General features: G+C 32.0%; 13 protein-coding genes across 13 annotated transcripts, besides 2 other annotated features; 5 read left to right on the forward strand and 8 right to left on the reverse strand.

Moving 5' to 3' along the window:
- Window positions 1-186: 186 nt before the first annotated feature.
- TVAGG3_0249250 (cyclic nucleotide-binding domain containing protein family) lies at window positions 187-1,854 on the forward strand (the record flags this gene model as incomplete). The annotated part of the gene is made up of 1 exon (XM_001317826.1): window positions 187-1,812. The coding sequence occupies one exon, from the start codon at window positions 187-189 to the stop codon at window positions 1,810-1,812; it is 1,626 nt and encodes a 541-aa protein (XP_001317861.1).
- Window positions 1,855-2,223: 369 nt separating this feature from the next.
- TVAGG3_0249260 (major facilitator superfamily transporter) lies at window positions 2,224-3,599 on the reverse strand (the record flags this gene model as incomplete). Its single annotated transcript, XM_001317827.1, has 1 exon — window positions 2,387-3,586. One exon carries the CDS (start codon window positions 3,584-3,586, stop codon window positions 2,387-2,389), a length of 1,200 nt encoding a protein of 399 aa, XP_001317862.1.
- Window positions 3,600-3,665: 66 nt separating this feature from the next.
- On the reverse strand, window positions 3,666-5,259 carry TVAGG3_0249270 (spermatogenesis-associated protein 17 family; the record flags this gene model as incomplete). Its single annotated transcript, XM_001317828.1, has 1 exon — window positions 4,372-5,013. The coding sequence occupies one exon, from the start codon at window positions 5,011-5,013 to the stop codon at window positions 4,372-4,374; it is 642 nt and encodes a 213-aa protein (XP_001317863.1).
- A 171-nt stretch (window positions 5,260-5,430) lies between these two features.
- On the reverse strand, window positions 5,431-6,463 carry TVAGG3_0249280 (uncharacterized protein; the record flags this gene model as incomplete). Its single annotated transcript, XM_001317829.2, has 1 exon — window positions 5,464-6,438. The coding sequence occupies one exon, from the start codon at window positions 6,436-6,438 to the stop codon at window positions 5,464-5,466; it is 975 nt and encodes a 324-aa protein (XP_001317864.1).
- An 809-nt stretch (window positions 6,464-7,272) lies between these two features.
- On the reverse strand, window positions 7,273-8,938 carry TVAGG3_0249290 (intracellular protein transport; the record flags this gene model as incomplete). The annotated part of the gene is made up of 1 exon (XM_001317830.1): window positions 7,397-8,938. One exon carries the CDS (start codon window positions 8,936-8,938, stop codon window positions 7,397-7,399), a length of 1,542 nt encoding a protein of 513 aa, XP_001317865.1.
- Window positions 8,939-9,000: 62 nt separating this feature from the next.
- On the reverse strand, window positions 9,001-9,991 carry TVAGG3_0249300 (spindle and kinetochore-associated protein 2 family; the record flags this gene model as incomplete). The annotated part of the gene is made up of 1 exon (XM_001317831.1): window positions 9,260-9,991. The coding sequence occupies one exon, from the start codon at window positions 9,989-9,991 to the stop codon at window positions 9,260-9,262; it is 732 nt and encodes a 243-aa protein (XP_001317866.1).
- A 119-nt stretch (window positions 9,992-10,110) lies between these two features.
- Window positions 10,111-11,151: a mobile genetic element.
- A 4-nt stretch (window positions 11,152-11,155) lies between these two features.
- Window positions 11,156-11,713, forward strand: TVAGG3_0249320 (mRNA splicing, via spliceosome; the record flags this gene model as incomplete). Its single annotated transcript, XM_001317832.1, has 1 exon — window positions 11,156-11,713. One exon carries the CDS (start codon window positions 11,156-11,158, stop codon window positions 11,711-11,713), a length of 558 nt encoding a protein of 185 aa, XP_001317867.1.
- A 549-nt stretch (window positions 11,714-12,262) lies between these two features.
- Window positions 12,263-13,266, reverse strand: TVAGG3_0249330 (phosphatase activator protein; the record flags this gene model as incomplete). The annotated part of the gene is made up of 1 exon (XM_001317833.2): window positions 12,307-13,245. The coding sequence occupies one exon, from the start codon at window positions 13,243-13,245 to the stop codon at window positions 12,307-12,309; it is 939 nt and encodes a 312-aa protein (XP_001317868.1).
- Window positions 13,267-14,587: 1,321 nt separating this feature from the next.
- TVAGG3_0249340 (spectrin binding) lies at window positions 14,588-15,094 on the reverse strand (the record flags this gene model as incomplete). The annotated part of the gene is made up of 1 exon (XM_001317834.1): window positions 14,588-15,094. The coding sequence occupies one exon, from the start codon at window positions 15,092-15,094 to the stop codon at window positions 14,588-14,590; it is 507 nt and encodes a 168-aa protein (XP_001317869.1).
- Window positions 15,095-15,881: 787 nt separating this feature from the next.
- TVAGG3_0249350 (uncharacterized protein) lies at window positions 15,882-16,288 on the forward strand (the record flags this gene model as incomplete). The annotated part of the gene is made up of 1 exon (XM_001317835.1): window positions 15,882-16,250. One exon carries the CDS (start codon window positions 15,882-15,884, stop codon window positions 16,248-16,250), a length of 369 nt encoding a protein of 122 aa, XP_001317870.1.
- Window positions 16,289-16,726: 438 nt separating this feature from the next.
- On the forward strand, window positions 16,727-17,133 carry TVAGG3_0249360 (uncharacterized protein; the record flags this gene model as incomplete). Its single annotated transcript, XM_001317836.1, has 1 exon — window positions 16,727-17,095. The coding sequence occupies one exon, from the start codon at window positions 16,727-16,729 to the stop codon at window positions 17,093-17,095; it is 369 nt and encodes a 122-aa protein (XP_001317871.1).
- An 822-nt stretch (window positions 17,134-17,955) lies between these two features.
- TVAGG3_0249370 (auxin efflux carrier component 1B-related family) lies at window positions 17,956-19,103 on the reverse strand (the record flags this gene model as incomplete). The annotated part of the gene is made up of 1 exon (XM_001317837.1): window positions 18,062-18,775. The coding sequence occupies one exon, from the start codon at window positions 18,773-18,775 to the stop codon at window positions 18,062-18,064; it is 714 nt and encodes a 237-aa protein (XP_001317872.1).
- A 219-nt stretch (window positions 19,104-19,322) lies between these two features.
- Window positions 19,323-20,102, forward strand: TVAGG3_0249380 (uncharacterized protein; the record flags this gene model as incomplete). The annotated part of the gene is made up of 1 exon (XM_001317838.1): window positions 19,323-20,102. One exon carries the CDS (start codon window positions 19,323-19,325, stop codon window positions 20,100-20,102), a length of 780 nt encoding a protein of 259 aa, XP_001317873.1.
- Window positions 20,103-20,492: 390 nt separating this feature from the next.
- Window positions 20,493-22,688: part of a mobile genetic element that runs on past the window's edge.

A 22,688-nucleotide genomic window follows, 5' to 3' on the forward strand; every position in this document is an offset into this window, starting at 1 on the left:
TCGCCAGCTGAATATTTTGTGGAAAATCATCCAATGAAATCTTAAAAAATGGCTTTAAAGCTAATATTTCATAGGAAAAACAGTTTGTATCATAAAAACCAACTCAATTTATTGCTTTTTTGATGTTTTTACATGCATTACAAAATAACGTGCAAAATTTTTCTAATTCACAAAATTAAAAAAACAATGCGAACAGCAGAACTGGAGATTACTTGCCGACTTCGCCCCAAAGTATTATTAGTTCCACGCAAGAAAAATGTCGATCATGCGAACGAAAAGACAATTGATCAAATGATTGCAGCATTAAAAATTCCATCTCCCGAAAGAACAGATCAAGATGTAGATACTCTATTGTCAACAGTTGGAAAATGGCCATGCTTCACAAATGCTGTTCACTCAGAGCAAATGAGACGTGAAGTTTGTCGACAAATGGTTTATGATGAAAGACCAGCAAACACAATTCTTTTCAAACAGGATGATGAGCCTAATGGTTGGTTTATTGTCGTTACTGGCGAGTGTAAAGTCGTTAAAGTCATTACAGATGATGCATTTATGGCGGATATGCCTCCAATCATGGTTCAAAAGCTAAAAGAAGCTCACGGACCAGACAAATTCTTCAGAGCTGTATTCACTGCTGGTCCCAAACTCGAATTCGGATCTGTCGCTCTCATTAACGATTGTCCGCGTAACGCTACGATCTATATCTCGCAGCCAAGTATTCTTATTCGTGTTGATAACCAGATCTATCGTGATACTGCCAAGTTCTTTGCTCGTACTCAGCTTGTTAAACGTGCAAATATCATTTCTCACATCAAAGAGTTCTCCATTTTACATACAGTACGCGATGCCAACGGCGAAGAAGGCGATACATTCATCCGCCTTGCCGAAAACACCGTAGATTTCAACTTACCCGCTGGAACAATTCTCGATAAGCAGCATACCGCGCCAATTACAGTCCCCGTCAAGTTCGATCCCAACGGGAAGTCCGAGAACGAGATAAAGACCTTCTGGGACAACGAAAAAGCCAAGACACAGGGCTTTTTTGTCGTTGCTCAAGGAAAATTAACCGTTCACCGTTATGTAAACTTCTCAGAATACAAAGGGAACGACTCCAAGGACATAAAAGACGATGTTCTCAGCGTCAGACTCCCTCACGGCCAGCATCTAATTCAGATAGCTGAACTTGGACCGAAAACAATGTTTCCAGACCCAAGATTAGAGGATGGATGGATCAAACATCAATGTACACTCAAAGTTTCCGAACCTTGTCTCTTACACAATTTGAAATTAAACGATTTGACATCGGCAATTACACAAAACAACCTGGAGAAGATCAAAGAAAGGATCCTTGACCAACCTGATGACCAGCAGATTATAGAGATGTGGATAGAAAAACAAAGAGCTGCACAATGGCTCGCATATAAAAATCAGTGCGTAAAAGAAGCGAAAAAAGTCATTGCTTTGGAACGCCAGATCATGAATGGAGAATATGGTATGAGGAAAGCAGGAATTCCTAAGTCAATTAAAGAACATGACCCATTTCCTCCATTGAGAAAAAGTTCTTTCAGCGATTTGGAGTCTTTGGAGAGGGAGAAGATAAAGAGGAGAGAAAAGGAAAAGGCATTTCAGACAAGAAAGATGGACCAGATGAGAAAAGCAATAGAATCAAGAGTGGCAATGGAAACTAAGAGATCTGAGGAAATTAAGAAGATTAGAGAGGAGAAACTAAGTTACGTAAGAAAGAAATCGGCTCTGGAAGAGACAAGAACAAGTGCTAGATCACAAGGATCTCCAAAGAAACTTGTTACATAAGAAAAAAATTAAATTTATAATTTCTTTGTTTTTTTGAACTAAAAATAAATTATGTTTGTTTTCATTAATCTCACAGTATCTATTACTTATCAACAAAAGCTTTGGATCGTAAGTTTAACAAAATTCATGAAAGGATTTAAATAAAACACAAATCCAAGAAAGAATGGATTATGGTATGAGAGTCTGTGTTGTTGAAAGTACAGATGTAGATAAAGAATTTACAATATAAATGCTAATCATGTCAAAATATATTGAAAATAAACATGCACGAAACGATGGTTTATGGCTTAAGCGACATTGGAATTGATGATACATGTTGCGCAAAGCTTTGTAATGCGTCTAATGAATAGGTTTACTGCTTTTATTCTATTCCGACAAGAAAGAATTCTATCAAAAATATAAAACAAATGATAATAAAACATCCTTCTGATTGTTACCAAGATAGATGTTAAACAATAAATCATTACAAACACTAAATTTGATCGAAGATATTGATTTGATGAGGTTTATATGTAAAAAAGGGTTAAAATTTTATAGTTTGAAAGTTTTACTATCTAAAGTAAAGAAATTTCTTTTAAATTTCTTCGTATTTGGAAGAATCCTTGTTGTCCTTGATGAAGAAGTATCCGTAAATACCACCGACAATAGCGATTCCTGCAAAGAAGTAGAAGCATCCGCATGTCTTGATGAACTTCTCCATTGGGCTGTACAATTGGATGATAGCGAAGGAGAAGAGCCAGTTTGTAGATGTGCAGATAGATGCAATTGTGCCACCGAACTGTGGTGGGAGCATCTGTGGGCCTAAGTACCAGGGCATTGGGCCTAAACCTAAGCCGAAAGCGATCTGGAAGATGCAAAGGTCAACAATGCCAATGAATGGGTTCCAGTTCAACTGAAGGCTGAGACCGAAGAGGCCGAGTGTAATGCCAACAGACATGCAGGAGATGATCCACAAGATCTTTCTGCCGAACTTGTCGACGTAGCCAGATAAGAAGATTGTGGATAAGATCTGTGTTGTCATGATGATGGAAGCAGCGAAACCTTCCTTGATTGAGAGCTTGGCCTTCTTCAAAACCTGGAAGAAGTTGACTGTGATAGCGTTTGGACCAGAGAACTGCTGGATGAACATGATGGAGATAGCAACACAGACAAGCTTGATGTACTGTGGCTGGCAAATGGATTCCTTGACAGTCTGATCTTCGTGCTTTTCTTCCTTTGGCTTTGTTTCTGGAACAAACCAAATTGTGAAGGTCTGTAAGGCATGAACAGCAATGGCAATATAGTTGAGTTCGTTTGGTTTCAAGAATTCAGCACAGCAGAAGAAGATAATGATGGCCAATGTGATGGAGGCTGTGTTGATTGATGCATAGAAGCCCTTAGAATCTTCTGGAGCAATTTCAGAAAGGTGCAATGGAGCTAAAGCTGATGAAACACCCATTGAGATACCCTGCATAACTCTTGCAACAAGAGCAAGCCAGAATGTGGTCTTGGTAACGAACAAGAGCATAACCCATGTGAGAATTGTGAAAATGTTGACAATTGTTGTTGTCATATTTCGTCCAAAGAAGTGGAATAAAGCGGCAAGAACGTATGTACCAGCAATAGCAGTTGCAGATGGAAGTGACTGATAGTATGTGATAAGTGTATCACTGATGTTCCAATTTTCCTTATACCAATCTGCAGCTGGAGATGCAATAGCTAAGATAAAACCGAATGAGAATGATGTGAATTGAATAATTACAGCATACAAGAGTTCCTTGCGAAAGAGGCCCATTCTTGCAGCTAAATTATGATATAATTTTTCTGAGGCCTTCAATTTATTGAAAGGGCATTCTCAATCAAATTCGAACCATCAAAAATTGAGTAGAAATTTTAAAATATTTATTACAGGAATAAGGGCACACCATTTTTATACGATTTAAACGTATCGTTCCAAAATTATTATGCCAGATATTATTTCTCTATTGATAGGTTATCCATCATATGGAGATGCTAGATTTCAAATTGGTAACCTGAAATTCCCATAATAGGGTTCAATTTGCCATGTAAAGTGATGTTTGAGGGGGTGATTCTAATCAAACGCATTTGATGAAAGAACAAGTATATTGCTCATGGTTTCATAATTTCTGCTCCAAAATTATGCTTATCGTGATGATCAGTTGTGAATTTGAGAATCGTTAACCTACAAATTGTCATTGTCTTAAAAAATCTAACAAATTCTAATATGATGAAGTATGTTTTTTGATTTTGTATAACAATATGGCTTAAAAGACACATTGAATGACGGCCGAATCAATTGAATTCATATTGATCAATTAAATCACCAAATCATAAGTCACAAAACCATGCGAGCTTCTGTTCTCATGATCTCTTCAATTTCAAGAGTTTTTGATAAATTCAAAACGAAAATTACTCATTGATACCCACCTTTGGATGCTACCTATAATAATTCCTTTGAAATCAAGTATATAAGTGTAGAACAAATCAGATGTAATGAAATCAAATGGTAATAAAAAAATAATGTCATTGAAAAGAAAATACAAAACAATTTTAATAAAATTAGCGTGGACCAACACTTGGCACGCATATTTTTGCCTTATTAACAGTTCGAATGAAATTCTCAACCGCAGAAAGAGCTCCAGCATCCTTGTTAAACGCCGGCGGCTGGAATACTGAAGGAATAGCCGAAGTTGAAACCAAGTAATGCTGTTTAAGGGCGATATTTTCTTGTTTGCGAGCTTCTTTTTCGAATTCTGCACGAGCAATTGTTTCATTTGTTTCCGCATAATAACCTTCGAGCAAATGAGCCATCTTTTCATTAGTCTGTTTAACTTGCTCGAGATATTCTTTCTGTTTAGCGAAATTGAAAACATGTTTACGATCATAGTATCCTCTCCATACTTTTTGAATTTTCGTCGCTTGTTTGTTAAAGAAATCAACTCTTTCTTGCCGATATTTTTCTGCACGAAGTACGTTTACTATAGTTGTAGCGTGATGCATTCGCCATGTTTTCTGTATTATAATTGCACTTCTTTCTAGCTTTTTCTGTTGTTTCTTTTGCTTAAATCTGTGCCATGCTCTTTTAATTGTTTCAGAAGCTTCGAATTCCTTTTGTGCAGTTTTTTGGGCTGCTTCAACTGCTTCAAAAAACTTATCTTCTATATTATTCCGCGCTCGAAATATTTTCCCAAACGCGGTCATCAATTTTTCTAATTTTAACGTACAAAAAACATTGGAAATCAGTTTATTCCACCAAATCATCTTGACTATTAGGGTTCAAAAGAAATCTCTAAATTCGCTACATAAATTGCCTGATCTTGCTCAATTAGGAAATTTTTCAAATTTAGATATACAATCTGAGCTTCATATGCTGTTGAACTTGGGTTTAAGGGACACATATTGCTGATATTATAAGAAGTCACTGCTCTTGCCTCTATAATAGAAAACAATTACTGTTAATTCTTTCTATTGAGGCAATTTCTAAGCAATTTTCTACTTAGTCAATTAAGAGATGTCTAAAATGTTTCGTAAAAGCTCAGATTTCAAAATATTATTTAATTCTGAAAAAAATTATTATAAAAAAGTCATTTGTATGAAATGGACGGTTTACGTAAATACACCCATTACGGATTTTGCCATGTTTATATAAATTTAGTCCTTGATCTTAAGGTTGACGAATAAGTGAGCCTTCTGAGCCTCCTGAATGGATGGGATAGCAACGCCAACCTTGGCCTTGCCGACCCTCTTGACCTTGAAGGCAGTCTGAGCGATCAAACCTTCAGAAATTTCGTCGGATTCCTTCTTAGCGTTGACGATGAGGTTCAACTTGAACTTCTTGAGGTCAGCCTTAACACCGAAGTCGCCTGTGATTGTTTCACCGTAAACTGTGTTAATTCCGATCTTTGCCTTCTTTCCGACCTTGGCCTTAGCGTTAACCTTGACGACTGGCTTCTCTCCGAGGAGTGTTGTGATGGCGGCGATCTTGCCCTTCTTGAAGGAGTACTTGGCAAAGACATCGACAGCCTTCATTTGCTTCTCAGCGAGAGGATCGAAGTGGAGGAGTGCACCAGCGTGGATTCCCTTGAAGAGCTTGGCAAAGGCAGCGGCGCGGTATTCCTTCTCTTCTTCGTTGAAGCAGGAGCAAAGGAAGAGTTTCTTGTAAGCAGCGTGAGCCTGGAAGATAACTGGTGGGCAGTTTTCGACTGGCTTCTTGAACAAGAGGTTAGCATCGAAGTTGATCTTGTTAAGCTTGAACTTTGGCTGAATAAGAACGGATGGTTCGTTCTTAGCAGAATCGTACTTGATTGTAACGAGGGAGTTGATTGGTTTTACCTTCTTGGCATACTCGAAGAGGAATGAGTTGTCAATGGCGTTGAAATCAAGCTTAGCATCGAGCTTTTCGAGCTTTGGTGAGAAAATGAGCTGTGACTTTCCGTCCTTGAATCCACACTGGATCTTGCCAACCTTCTTGACCTTGAATTCAGATGTAAGGGCTGGTGTGGCAAATTCTTCATCGCAGGAAGCTGTTGTCTTTGTCTTCTTGTATTTGAGTGTGACAGCAAATCCTGATTGATATTCAAGCTTGGTGAGTTTCTGGCCAATCTTCTTGTAGGAGTCTGGATTCATTCTTGTCGAACAAAAGTGAACTCATTATCAAGCCTTTTTTATTCTGAAAAAATTAATCAATAAAGACAGGTCTTTTGAAATTGTAATGATTACATACATACGACACATATTCATAAAATATGAGATAAATTTGACGGGGTTCATACATTCAATTTTTGTGTACTTTTATACAATGAGAAAAATTATACGGTGAATATTACTGTAAATAAATTTTCTGAAGTTAAAAATCACCGGTATATGGAAAAAAAATTCTTAGAAAATTTCAAAGACTATTAATCCCAATTTACTCTTTGATCGTTTGTTAGTTAAATTTTGATTAAATTTGGATCTAAAAATCGGTTCGAATTTTTTATTCATAAATCTCCATTATCATGCTGAATGGATTCATTAGCTTCTAACAATTTTATTAAAAGGGAAATTGGCCGTTTTAATAAATTTTGTTCATTTGACCAAATGAGTTTGGTTGGTAAGAAGAAAAGAATTTAGTATTCTATTTTGCTGCTTTCTGAAAAGACAAACAAGTTTCCATTTCGTAAATTTAAGCATTCTTCCATAATCATTACGATATAATAACCTAAATTCATCTATGATTTCACAATATCTTTAATCTTTCATCAAGTGTAAATGCATGGCCTACTTTGATTTCCGTATTTTTTATATATTCACTTTCTATTGATAAATTGTTTACTCTCTTCTTTGTTCGTCGCATTTTATTAACGAAAATTTAAACGCTTAAGACTTAAACTTGCTAATGAAAGTAATCATTTGAGGTATAATATCATATCATCTTAAAAAATATTTTAATTTAATATAAATACTTTGTAAGTGTTGAAAATATCAATAAGTTTTGAGTGTTATTTGATTGCGATTTCCAATATACTATGAAATATAAAAAATTAGATAATGATTTTAAAAATAGTAAATAATAGCATAACAAACATTTATAAACCGATTAAAACTATTCAATAATTGCATCCAGATCGATAAGTTGACCTGCAAGTTGTCTGACTTCATGGTCAAACGATTGTGTGAGAAATTGTAATCTAAACAAAACAATTTTAGATATTTTGAACTGCAATCTTGTCCATAATTGCATTGCGCAATTTACCAAATGTATTTGGTCTTCAACAGCCCTACTTCCTATCGAATGAGGAATTAAAATTGAGATATCAGAATCTCTTCCCGACCAATTAGCAATTGCTTGGGCCATTGCGTTTCCTACGAGATCCTCAGGCGTTTCTGCGATCGTTTCTGTTAATTCGTCCAATAAAAGTTGCTGTGTTTCTTGATCCGAAATAGAAAGGATTAAATTGGCCACTTTCTTCTGAATATAATAGGAATTCAACTGTCCAAGCGCTAATAAGACACGAACGTAAGTTTGGCCAATTGGCTGAACGTAATTCAAAGCAAATTCAAAAAGTGACGCATCACAGGTTTTTTCAATGATTTTGAGGATTTCATTGATAGCAGCGACTTTATCTGTGGTCATAACAGTACGTAATCGTTGTGCACAGCTTCGAGTATAATTATCTTCTGAATTTGCAACTCCAGATAACAAAACAGTATCAATAGTAAACTCAGGATAGATCAGTGATAATGACCATAACACTTGAGCTCGATAATTGTAGTCTGTTTCGTTTAATATTATCGTTTGAAGTCTTTTTCCTATTAATTGGATCATTTGTGCATTGTTTTGGAGTTTTGTAATAATAAATGGAGCCTCACATGTCGAAATTATATCGTCATTTCGATTCAAATACTGGAAAATTGGTTTTTCAATTAATGAAGCAGTTGAAGGGTCAAAATTAATGAAATTCTGTAAGAATCTTGAAAATTTGGTGAACATATGTGGAGTTGCCAAAGGAATTTCGGTTAATAAGATCGAAATAAATTGTTTCAACTGGGAACAGTCTTTGTATGAAATTTCGCATAGTATTGAAGATGCCGTATATCTGAGAGCAGGATGGACTATTGCTCTTTTGAGAAGAGGTAGTAAATGTTTGATATATTTTGGCTTTTGTTTGTATGATAAATAAACGCAATGTAAAGCAAGTAATCTTGGTACATCATTTGATTCTGTTGCTATTTCAATTATATCTTTCTTCAAACAGTGAAAAACAAATGGATTTATAATAAATGTTAAAGCTCTAAGTGCAGGAATAAGAAGTTCGTCATATTGAAATGATTTTCTAAGTACTGATGGAAGCATTTCAACAGCAGGTGAAGTTGATGATAAAAATATCGACATAGCTCTAAATCCGATGATTCTAGTTCTAATATTTGGAGATGCTATTAAAGGAGTAAGAGAAAAACCGATAAATGATAAATCTGGTGATGAATGAGAAAACTTTATTAGAGTTGAAAAAGCGTTTGCACGATCTTGGTCATTACCTACTACTAGAGCCTTTTCTGCGAGTTCTAGTGCCTTTTTAAATATAGAAGCATCTGGTTTCTCTTCGTTTTGCTTTCCGAAGAAAGGCGACAAAATCCAATCAAACATTTTTATGAATAAAACCTCAGTAGTTGGATCTAACTACTAGAATACATGGCTTAACAAAATAGAAAATTGTTTGAACTGATAACTTTAATTTCGATATTTCGAATCTAATAATTCAAAAACTAAGCTATTCACTATTGGTATTCATCCACATTGTGGATGTATTCTTAGATTCTTGAAAGATTCTTTAAAAATAACAATCAATTTGAAATATATTTGGAAAATGTTATCCATGGACGGGTAAATAGATATAATTCACAAATAGAAAATTTTATGGAAAGCTGTATGAAAACGCTACAAAATATATTTTAGTAGATAAAAAAATTATAAACATTGTGTAATATTATTTGATTTGTCGGTTTGAATCCTCTTAAGTGACTTCAAGCATCTCAATAATGATTCAATCTTGCGTTTAATAGATCCGACTTCAATGTTTTGTAAATCTTTACGAGACATTGTCTCTTCAACTCTGCCATTGCCATAGAAGAAGTTGAAAATGTATTGATGAAGCTGTCTAATTTCATCAACTTTAATGTTTCGCTTGAAGAAGTCTGGAATCGAATTAAATTCTTCATCTGTAATTTCAACATATTCATGTTCTGGTTTAGGCGGCTCTGCTTTGGCTCGAGATCTTGTTTTTGGATGTGGAAGTTTAGATTTAGTAGTTGTTGTTGAATTAGTTGTTGTCTGGGAATTTTGTGTTGTATTGGCAGCAGGAGCTGCAGTTGTTGTCTTAGTTGCTACTTGCTTTGTTACTTGATCAGGGATAATAGATGGAACTTGAACACCTTCTTGTGCGCAAGCAGATTTCACAAGTTTTGCAGTGACTATTAAATCTTCATTAATACATTTCTGTAGGTTTTCGTTAGCTTCCTGTATTTTTTGAATGTTTTCACAGAGAATTTGATATCTGAATTTTGCTTCTCTTAATCTTCTGCAAAGATCAAGGATCTGTGTAGCTCCAGGAAACTCAGAACTAGCTCGTTCTTCAATTTCATCTAATGAACTACCAGCCTGTCTTGCACTTTGCTCAAAAACACGAATCGCTTCCTGCATTAGTAAACGTACACTTTTTCATTTCAATTTTTTATGCAAATAATAACAATGATAATAAAACCTAACAGTTAATTTTTAAAACAAAAAAAAGTTTTTCTCTTTGAAATTTTTTTTATTAAGGGTGCACCCGTATGTACGTTTATTTGAGAGGAGGAGGATTACCCTCTCAATTTTGAGGGATTCGTTAGTTTATTTTCTCGATGAATATGCAATAAAATTTGATTTTTACCTTATCAATATACTTCATATAATATACGCATGTTCATGTAAAAACTTTTTTCCAAAATCCTCAGGAATTAAGGGATTTTTGAATTTTAAGAATTTTTTTCGAATTTTTTCGAAAAAAAAAATATTTTCAGAACAGCCTTAACGGCTAAGATTTAGGAACAATGTTAAGTATCAAAAAGAAAGGAGGTCTGATATAGACAACATATATCGTTGAAGGTTGAAAAAATCTCTAATATTTGAGCCCAAAATTTCAAATTTTAATTTTTTGAAAAAAGAGGCCACCCGTATGTACGTTTATTTGAGAGGAGGAGGATTATATCTTTGAAAGGGTGAAACATTATGAATATGTTAATTATATAATAATATGTATTATTATAAAAAGAAAAAATAAAGCACGTTAAAATTTTTCTTTCTTGATTTTTTACAAAATCTACTTAGAATTATGCAAAATATGACTAAATAATTATAAATTTCAAGTTAAATTTTAATTTTGATAAATAATTTAAATTTCAAAATATCAAGTTCAGTTCGACTATGTATGTAGTAATTCCTCAATAAAGTGCCAAAAACCTATTAAAATATATGAACATTTTCAACATTTTAATGTTTTTATTTAAAAATTTGTTGGAATATGAGCTTCAAACAATTATTATGTAAATAAAAATAATTAAATATATGTATTTATTCGTATTACAACCGTAGTAAGTCGATTCTTCCTTTCTTCTACTGAGGTTTGAATTTGATTTCGAATTGTAAAGAGATTCAAAGGGAAAATACTAGCGGATAAAAACTACCTCCATGAAAGGGTCATAATGGAGTCAAGTTGTATTTTTTGATATTTTTTGCTTTTCGAGCCTAAATAGGTAGCCAAGATAATGCCTAAAAATAAGGTTCTAAATTCTGAAGTTTACATGATCCTCTCGTGTGCACCCTTAAATGAGTGGATCAGGCCGTCCAACATACAGAACAAGGAAGTATTCAGATGATCCTGCAAAGGCATATTTACCTACATCTCATCAAATGGCAAGATCCCTTCCTGGCCATATGAAATTGAAATATAGACAAAAAAAATTATTAAACAAAGAAGAAATGCTTTCCAAATTGAATGAAGCTAAAATAGAATCAACATCCCTTAAAGAAGTTGAAGATTATGCTGATGTTGATGCAGATTCTGATTCCGAATCAATTGATTCAAGTTCCAGTTCAAGTGATGAAGACGAAGATCAAGCAATTCTTCAAGAGCTTGCGAGACTAAAGAAAGAACGTGCAGAGGAAGAAGAAAGAAAAGCTCAGCAATTACAAGCTCAACAACAAGAACAATTAACACAAAATCCATTACTCAATCCTGATTATTCTATGAAACTTGATTGGAGAGACGAAACTGTATTCAGAAATCAACAAATGAACGCTCCTCAACAAACCAACGATCATATCAACGATCCTGTTAGAAATGAGTATCATAAGAGATTCATGAGGAGATTTGTGCGATCATAATTAATTTCTTTTTTGAAATTGTTGAAGAAAAATCAAATTTTCTGAATTAATTCATTCTGAACCGATTCTGAAAGTATCTAGTATCTACATCAAACTACTTTAAAGTTTCTTGCAAGAAGAATCAAAGAAAACCAAGAATTTAACAAATTTCCTTTGGAAATTTTATTATATTCAAAATAAGTAGGAATACTAGTTAATGTAAGAGAAACCATGTACTACCTTGCGTCATTTCAATACCTAATCTCAAATATTACTAAAATATAAAATATTTGTCAAGTATTAAACATGTTGTTTATCAATTTTACCTATAAATCAACTATTTATACAGCATCCTTACATAATGAGGCATAAATTTTCTTGATATCGATTATTTCTTTTATGAAATTAGATTTTTGATTAAACAACTAAATGAATTGGTAATTATTACATTTTTCAATAGTTATCAATGATAAATTCTTGAGATTTCAAAATTATTTTTTCAAAAAACCATGATAAACAGAAACTAAAGAAAGAAAGTAAAAGAGATCAATGAAAGATAAATTAAAGAGTAAAAGAGTTTTATTATAAAAAATTTTTTTTTGAATGAAAGCCGATTACTCCCACTTCAAAACTTCACCGAATCTGAAGTGCTGAACAACGAGGAAGCGATCCATGACTTCACCCTTGTACATCTTGAACATTCCACCGGTAAGTTTTGTAAAGTGAGGGACATTACGAAGGGAATAGAGCATTCTGGAGTGTTCTGCGAAAGCTCCCTTCTTTACTTTGTAAATGTAGTCGATCCATTTGCAATATGAGTAATCTGCAACGTAAGCCTTAGCAATGACTGGGTCAATAACGTTGGCTGGTGTAATCTCTGGATGGTCGATCAACTGCGAGGCTCCGAAAAGGAAAGGAAGGAAAACATAGTCATCAAGGCCCCAGGAACCATGAGAACCGGCTGGTTCCTGGTGGTAACGCTCCTGGACTGCAACTACGAGGTCCCAGTAGGCCCAGAAGACATCAAATACGATGGCTTCTGAATCTTCTGGCTGAACAATGCCAAGAGCAAATAATGAAGCAATGAAAGCAAGGAAGTTGAACTCGTGGCCAGTACCATAGTCAATACGTGTCCAGGAGCCGAATGACTGGCAGTAATAATCCCAAACATCTGGATTATCTGAAATCTCCTTCAAAATTTCCTTACGATTGTCATAAACCTTTGTAAGCCATGTTCTGTAAGCACGGTTTCCGAAACGCATTGGTGTTTTGAGTGGTTCGATTTCGATAAGATATTGATGAAGGATTTTGAATGTATCTAGGATTTTTCCGATGATTGGATTAACAACGTGTTGATGACTACGTGGTTTTGATTTAACTGCTTCGGCTAATTGCTGTAAAACATTGCAAATTTGAGCATATGCTGGTGACATTGTCCATGGTTCGATATCATGATCATTGCAGATCATCTTCTTCATTTGGCAGAGAGAAAGGACATCGTTCGAGTCCTGAATTTCTACACGACCGCCTCTTCCTGGAAAACCTGTTGCCATTAAAAAACCACTTTTTTGACGATAAAAAGATCATGATTCAATTTTTTTGCGAAAAAATTCTTTGAAATTTTTATCTAAATTTCTCTGAAATAGATTCCTCCATATTAATCTAATATTATTATTGATTTTTACAATTGTCAAATAAGAGACCAACTAATATTGTAAAGTATTCAAATTAAATTTTTTGATAAGAAAAAATTTTTTCTCACTTTTCTAACTCCCCAAAATTTCTGTCTTTAAAAAATGATTTTTCTATAATACCATTTATAATCATTTATAGAAATTTGTATATTGGCCTCTTAAATTAATCGTGTGAAGAAAATTTTATTTATCAAAGCATAAATTTTCATGGGAAACATATATTATACATTTTAGCATATTTCAATGAGAATTGAATATGAAATTTTGATTTAATGTTGGTTTCATTACTAATGAGGATGAATAAAATGATAGAAGTTGAAGAAAAAGCCTCTTAGAGAGTGATCAATCTGCTGTTGGAGGGCGAAAAGTAAAGTTAAAACCTATTTGATACGGTAACATAATAATTTAGGTCCATTAGAGTTATGTTTTTTATTCGTTAAAGTTTGAAATTGTTGAATAATCTAACATTTACATTTGAATGAGATTATAGATCAAATATTCCTTAAATATATTACCAAAAGTTCCATATTGTCTTTTTTGTGATTATGAAAGGAGAAAAAATTGGATTCACGTAGCAAGCATGAAATTTTTATCATTGATTTTAATTAAAGTATCTAGTAAATGAATATCGATAACAAAACAGTTAATTAGACTTCATTCTATGTTGCCCTAAAGTTTAGCTTCTTTTAATTGGATTTGTGTTAATTAGTCTTTATTTAGCTAAACAGAGATAAGATAATTAACAACTTCATTAGATGTTGCCGAACTGAGTGGTGAAAATCCATTATTATCCCTTGCTTCTTTATTAGCTCCAACAGAGAAAGGATAATTGACAACTTCTAGATGACCTTTTTGTGATGCAATAATGAGTGGAGTAGTTCCAAAATTATCCTTTGCTTCTTTATTAGCTCAAACAGAGATAAGATATTTAACGACTTCAAAATGACTATATTTTGATGCAAACATAAGTGGAGTAGTTCCAAAATTATCCTTTGCTTCTTTATTAGCTCAAACAGAGATAAGATATTTAACGACTTCAAAATGACTATATTTTGATGCAATAATGAGTGGAGTAGTTCCAAAATTATCCTTTGCTTCTTTATTAGCTCAAACAGAGATAAGATATTTAACGACTTCAAAATGACTATATTTTGATGCAATAATGAGTGGAGTAGTTCCAAAATTATCCTTTGCTTCTTTATTAGCCCAGACAGAGGATAAGATATTTAACGACTTCAAAATGACTATATTTTGATGCAAACATAAGTGGAGTACAATCATGTTTACTCTTTACTTCTTTATCCCAGTTGAATTCAATAAGATACATAACAAGCCTAAGATTTCCTTTTTGACTTGCAAAATGAAGTACATTTCTATCATCTGATGTTGTCTTTTTCCAAAGTCCTTCTTTACATGCCTTTTTTATGATTTCCCGATTCCCTTCCAAAGAAAGAACATCGAGGAATTTGTAAACATTTTCAAAGCTATCAGATTCCTTAAGTTCTGCTATTTTTGTTAAAAACTCTCCAGATTGGTTGCGACTTTCGTTCATTTGATTGGTTGTAGTTTGTTTGGCTGCATTTTGGCATTGATTTTGAATTGAATGCAATTCTCTTTGAAATTTTTTGATTTCTTCTGTAGAATCACGTAATTCTTTGTCCTTTTGATTTAAGATATAAATAATGCCATCAAATATATTGAATTTCATGTATTTTTTGATAGATTTCAAAATTGAAACCACTTCATCGAAGTTTTGGATAGATATATTTTCTTTTCGTGTACATGCATATAATTGTTTGGCATTAATAGTTGAAGAAGATTGTTTGAGAAGAGTATTGTACTTATCTGCTTTCAAGTTTAGAATCTTTCATGATTGTTTCGATATCCTCGACCTCAAATGTATCGAAAAAGTTTTCGTTTTGAATATAATCATTGATATGAGCAGCCATGTATTCGAAATTCAGATTCAATTGCTTTAAAAATGAAAACTGAAAAAAAAAACTTTTTATTCGCATTCAAAAGTTATGGTATATATGATATTAGGTACGGTTGAACTATTCATTTAAAATTGCCTTTCATTATTCTCAATTATTTGCATATATTCTAAAGTATTCACCATAAAATAGGCAGAGTTTACCATTTTTGATTTAAGTATGTTATATATGGTGATTTATTATATCATGTCAGCAAAATATCAAAGATCATTCTCACGATTGTTTTTCCAAATTAATGACAAATCTGGTTGTTTTGGGTAATACATCCATCTAAAATGAACATTTTGCTGGAATGATGCAATAAAATTATCAACTAATTTGGAAAACAAGTTACAAGTGTGGTGACATACCATTGTCACGTTTCTTTTAGAAACTAGAATATTCAACACATTAATATGCTATTGAATAGCAAAGAAATGTAATTCAATAAATTGAATTAATTGAATCTGATTGGCAAAAACGACAAAACATTCGTCAATTGCCAGTTTTGCCATTTTTTCAATGCTGTTCCTTCTTTTCTCTCATATCAGCAGCATAAGGACCTCTGTAGATACTGTAAGAAGAGATGCCCATAATTGGAAATTGGACGATGGAAGAACTTTGTTCCATTCATACAATCATACAACTGTACAAACTTGCACTATGCGGTTTTCTTCCTCGACCCATTATGCTAAGATCTTTGATGGTGCCAAAAATATTTCCTTCACAAATACATCAGGCAAAGTCAAGCTTGCTGATGGAAGAGAAGCCTTTGTTGGAAATGACAACTTTTTAAGAATTATGTCATCGGATCTCGAAAAAGTTGAAACTTACATGCTGGGTTACCAATCACCATATCAAAAACTCAAAATTTTCAAAGAAGAAAAATAATTCTCAATTAAATAATTCTTAATATCTTTGACTCATATTAATAAATATATGCCAAAGTTATACAAAAATATGTATGATATTTATTTTAAGATATACAATATATTTTACCCTGAAAATCCTACAATCATTTTTTTACTAATATTATCTACTTGATTTGAGTTTATCAATATCAATAATAATGGAAGGCAAAAGAAGCTTGTGTACAAAAAAAATACAGAGATTCTTCCATGAAATATTTTCAAGATCGCTTTTGATATCCCAGAAGTTTTTGATCGGATAATCAAATATGATTCCTCCATGAGCATTTTGCTGAAATGATACAACAAAAGATTATCAACAAATCTGGAAAACAATTGTCCAATCTTTTATAAAAGATTGGACATCAAAGAAATGCAATTCAATAAATTGAATTAATTGAATCTGTTTGGCAAAAACGACAAAACATTCGTCAATTGCCAGTTTTGCCATTTTTTACAATGCTATTCCTTCTTTTCTATCATATCAGTAGCAGAATAACCACTGAAAATACTATACAAAGAGATGCCCATAATTGGAAATTGGACGATGGAAGAACTTTGTTCCATTCATACACTCAAAGATTTGTAATTTCTTGCACTTGGCACTCTTCTTCCTCGACCCATTACGCTAAGATCTTTGATGGTGCCAAAAATATTTCCTTCACAGATACATCAGGCAAAGTCAAGCTTGCTGATGGAAGAGAAGCCTTTGTTGGAAATGACAACTTTTTAAGAATTATGTCATCGGATCTCGAAAAAGTTGAAACTTACATGCTGGGTTACCAATCACCATATCAAAAACTCAAAATTTTCAAAGAAGAAAAATAATTCTCAATTAAATAATTCTTAATATCTTTGACTCATATTAATAAATATATGCCAAAGTTATACAAAAATATGTATGATGTTTATTTTTAGATATACAATCATTTTTTTACATGAATTGAGTCTTTCAAGATCCATGATTCTGGAAATCAATAGAATCCATATCTGTTCTTTATGTTCTAAATCAATCTTTCTGTTTGATTCAGTTTATATGTTTTCATTCAAAGCATTTTCACAAAGTTCATTGGTCATTCATAAAGAATTTAAAACTATCCATTAAAAAGTATGATTCGCCATATTGAATTTAAAGATTTCTAAAAAATTATTTGTGAATTTTTTTATTTTGTTAAAATTATTTAAAATACAAGTTTTATTTCATGTTTAAAAGACAATATATAAGGGTTTCGTTTTGCTAAAATTGTCACTTTTATAGCATATTTGTTTTTGGATGTTTTGCGAAACCAAAAAAAAACTATGATATACAATGTGTGTGTAAAGAAAATACTTTATTTACTAGTTAAAAAATCATTTGGTATTGATCAAGTTATTTTTTCTGGATAAGATATTATATGGATAATTGGATAGAAAATACAATTATATAATCTTGTACCTGGTTTAATTAAGCTAATTGTCATCAGAAACTTGTAATTTTTATGAATTTCAGATTTTCTTTTCATTACTGCTTTTCTTAATAGGTCAAGTTCTTATTTACGTTATAAAGTATGATATTTACAAATATCAAGTTATCATGTTTTTTGAGAAATTATGAGAAACAAACAAAAATGAAAAAGATAGGAATAGCAATGAATAGTGATGTGGGTATAGAAAATGTAAGAGATATGAATGCAAAGCAATCAGTATTTAGGATATTGACCATAGATTTCGAAAAAAAATGCTGCATATTGAGCGAAAACTATGATTATATTATAAGGCTGTCATTTAAAGCATAATGACAATATATTATTATTCTTAAGAGAACATTCCTGTTTCATTGATAATTGCAATCCAAATCATGAAAACAGGGAGGACACAAATCATTCCCCAGTACATTGAATATGTGACCATGGATGTCTTGTATCCAGCTTGGTCCGAGAGTTGATAAGCGTACAAACCTGTTGGAGCGCAATAAATGAGAACAAGGAACTTAGAAATAATACTATCAATGGATAAGGCCCAGCAGAAGGCCATGGATAGAACAGGCTTGACAATAAAATGAATTATTAAAGAAATAATTACATCAAGGATTGGAATGCCTTTAAATGGATGGAAAGCAATGAATGTTCCTTGGCAGAACAATCCAGCGCATATTGATGCCTTTTCAAGATCGAAATTAAAAGATTTAAGGAAAGCTGGCATAGAAACATTTGTGTACTTAACTGCTATGCTCCAGAATATTCCAAGAATGGCTGCAATGTTATGCTGGTTGACAAATGAATAAATAAACCAGAATAATTTTGAATATCCGAGTTTTGCTGGTACTTCTGGTTCTGGTGGTGGAACATCTTCTGGTTTTACCTCATCTTTGCCTTCCTCGACATGGATTTCTGGCGTAGAACTGTTTGAATTCTCATCTTTGTTTTCTTTTGCTTTTTCTGACTTTGTGACGTCATCTGGAGTATCTGATATTGATGGGTTGCCTATTTTATCGACTTCTTTGGTTAATCTGAGAAAGAGGATATCCATACCAGAAGAAATCTGATTCTGTGAAAGATATGGATGTAATAATAAACTTCTCTAATACTGTTTGGTTTGGATGATAAATGAAAGCGTATAAATAAGCCAAACCATGAAGAATTACTTGTATAATAAGTGCATGAAGAAACGTCATCCATGTATCTTTGTTTAGTGGACTTGTAGCTATCTCATAAAATAACATATTCCCTATAGGAATCATAAATAAAAGCCTTCGAACGCGTTTCATTGATTCTTCGGTGAAAAACTTGATAAATCCAAAAACGGCTCCAACACCAAGGGTCACATAAATGACCATAACGATCTGGAACGAATCCAGATACTTCAACATAAGAAAAAATTCGGCCTTTTCAAAAATTGAATAGTTTATGATCGCAAATTTCTAAATCGTTTCCGGTTAATGATTTTCGGATTATTGTGTCCTCGACTTACTTATTGAGAAAAAAAATTTTTATTAATCATTCCGTTGGTCTCTTAAAATTGAAAAAGATAATTGTATTATCACGGAAATAATTTTGGATTTTTTTCATTTTGAGGAATGTATTTGACTTGCAAGCTACCTAACGCTGATACAAATGTAACGAAGCCAGATTTTACTATATTATGTGGTCCTGATAAATATCCTGTTCCTAAACTCAACGCAATGCTCTGTTCTACGGTAATTAGCAAAAGACTTATGGAAAATCCTCAAATTAGCATGCTCAAATTGTCTGAAGAATACAATAAAGAAAATCTCGCTCTAATAACTGACTACATCTGGGGAAAACCAATAAAAATTACACCTTCAAATGCAGTTCAAATGATTAATCTCGGCATTGAATTCGGATCTACCGGTATCATTGAATGCAGTAATATTATTTATGAAGCAGTATCTACAATTAGTGAAATAATTATGTATCTTTCTCAAGTTCCATATGAGCCATACTGCAATTTTGCAGCAAAGTATCTTCAGTATTTCTTAATTGTTGACAAATTTTCTGATTTACCACACGAAACAATCAATAAAATACTCGATCATTCATATCTTGGTCTTCGTAGTGGCCAAAGTCTAATTAATTGGCTTCTTGCTTATCAGGATAAATGTGTAAAGAAACATAATATACCAAAATCAGAAACTTATTATCTTTTTAGAAATGTATCTTTAAATTTCATCACTAACAATGTAGAGAGGCAACATTTCGTTATTGAACACCCAGAAGCAGCAAAAGAAATGAAAAACATACCAATTCCATATCTTCACCTTCCTTCAGGCGATGAAGAAGGATTTAGGAAGCATATCACTACAATGATAACAGATTATACTAGAAAGATCTTTTAATTACTATTTTTTTCAAAATGTTTGTAAAAGAAATCTTATTTTAAAAAATATCTTCATTTTTTGGATTTCAACTAATATGAATAACAACTGCTTAATGAGTGGAGCTTGTTTTATTTTCAATTCAGCAAAGAAATACGAGATAATAAAAGAAAATCCTTCAATTTGATATCAAATCATTGATTCGTAGATGAGAAACTTTAATACTCTATTATTGAAAGTACCACTCATAGCTAAGATATTGGAATGTCCATTATTAATTCAAAATTAACTTTTGAACAATGGTATATTAAGCCACCGGTAATTTTATAAGCTTACTAAACATATTATGACGAATCAATGCTGTTAAACGGAAAAATACTGCAATTTCGAAATTGAAATTCCCAAATTTTCGGTAAAAAAGGGGGTTGGCGTCCTAAGGCGTCCTAGTGTAAATTTCTCAAAATTGTGATATTTACATCACATTTTTGAAAGGTTTATGGGCGTCCTAAGGGAAAATTGAATAGCTAGGGCGTCCCGAATTTTCATTCTAAGATTTAAATATATTATATACTTAAGTATAATACAAGCAATATAAAAATTAAATTTTTATTATGTTAACTTATAAGAAATTTTTTTGAATTATCGTTGATTTATTGTAATCTTTCCAGGCTATACTTTTGAAATCAACTTTACCTGTCATACGCATTAATGTAGTAGATGTCCAGGTGTAGCTATTATATCCCAGCAACATTGGTATTTTATCATTGTAAGATATCAAAATGAAGCGTTTTTTCAGATATAATTTTTCGTAAATTTTTCAAAAATAAGATGGTAAAAAAGCCTCGACTTGCTCGAAAAATAACAATTTTTTTACTTGTAAAAATAACCCTTTTACAGCATGGGCAGCTATTCAATCACTATTTCTTTTTCTAAAAGTATATTTTTCAAAAAAAATTAAGATCAAATTCGACAATTTCTTGATGAAAGCAAAAATATTACACATACTTCTAGATGCATGGGATAAAATATGCAATTATTCAATCAATTCGCATGATTTGAAAAAAAAATCTAAATTTGATAAAAATGTAGAAATTTTTTATTTTTAACTTGAGATTCGATTTTTTTGATCCAATTTGTGAATTTTTTTTGATCGGAATTTCAATTAATTTGTTGATCAAAAATGACCTCACAATGTTTGATCATAAGTGAAGTCATCTTCATGGGTATTTAGAAATTCCAAGAGAAATTGCTTATTTCTCGCAGATGTAATATCTGAGAAAATCGAATTTAAATATTCATAGAAACCCAAATCATTCTCCGGTTCGAATAATTCATCTGTTGCTTTTTCTGTTTTTTCTATGAATTTTAATAATTTGATTAATAAATCTTCATCAGGAAGAATTATTGCTGCATTTGTGATAAAATTCCATATTGAGGTAATATGGCAATAATTACATTTATAAAATGTAATTTTATCCAAAATTTTTTGGCAAATTCGCATAATAGCATTAATATTTGAAGCTGAGATTAAACCTGTGATTACTTCTGTAACTTTTGGAAAATCATCGCAATTTAATATCTCTTTATATTGAATTGAGAAATAAAAAAAATCAAATGGATTCATTTCTTCAATTTCAAGGAGATTGTAAAAATTGATAGAAGTGTTATTGCAACAAATTGTATTTGCAGCAAAAAATATCATTTGCTCGATTCCATTTTTGGAATAAATTTGCTGGAACAATGTTAAATTAAAACAGTTGCTTAATTTTTCTTCATTGTTTTCATAAAAAAGTAACAAGTTTGCAACTGAAATTTCAAAATTTTGATAATTGCCAGTTATTTCAGTAAATATATATATTTGCTTTTCTTCATCTAAAAATGGCAAATATTGATTTGCAATATTAACTAAAGTTTGGGATAAATTGTTCCAGTTTGATTTTACAATTTGTGAGCACATTATGTAATATGTAAATTTATCCGCTTTGTAGGAATTTAAAATTGTTTGTTGTTCTGTTTCAGTTAAATTACTGAATTTTTCAAGATTAATATTGTGATAAAAAATAGAATCCTTGAAACATTCTGATATCTTTTCAATGTTTAAAACGGATGCTAAAAAATGTAAAAGAACTTCATCAGTCACTGTGATTTTTTTGAAAAATTTATCCCAATTCAAGCATCCAATTGATCTTTCTGTCATTGTACTTATGCATTGATAAAGTTGATTTAATGAATCCGAAGAATAATCATTATGCTTGACTAGTTGAGTTAGTTGATACAGACTGTCGTCAGCCATTTTAAAAAAATGAATAAAATTGTATAGTAAATTATATTTGTGAAATTTGTGACGCTACATTCAATCTAAGACCAATATCTCAAAGAATTCCTCATTTAAGTATTACTTTTCATTGTTTTTTAAAAAATATCTTTGCTTATTTGTTCACTTTTTTGACATTTATTATATGCTTTTTATCATATTTCCGATGATATGAATATATATTCTATATAAGAATGACGCTACATTCAATCTAAGACCAATATCTCAAAGAATTCTCATTTAAGTATTACTTTTCATTGTTTTTTAAAAAATATCTTTGCTTATTTGTTCAC

The sequence above is a fragment of the Trichomonas vaginalis genome, chromosome IV (genome assembly GCF_026262505.1).
Source record: "Trichomonas vaginalis G3 chromosome IV, whole genome shotgun sequence".
In the NCBI taxonomy this organism is placed as follows: Eukaryota; Parabasalia; order Trichomonadida; family Trichomonadidae; genus Trichomonas; species Trichomonas vaginalis.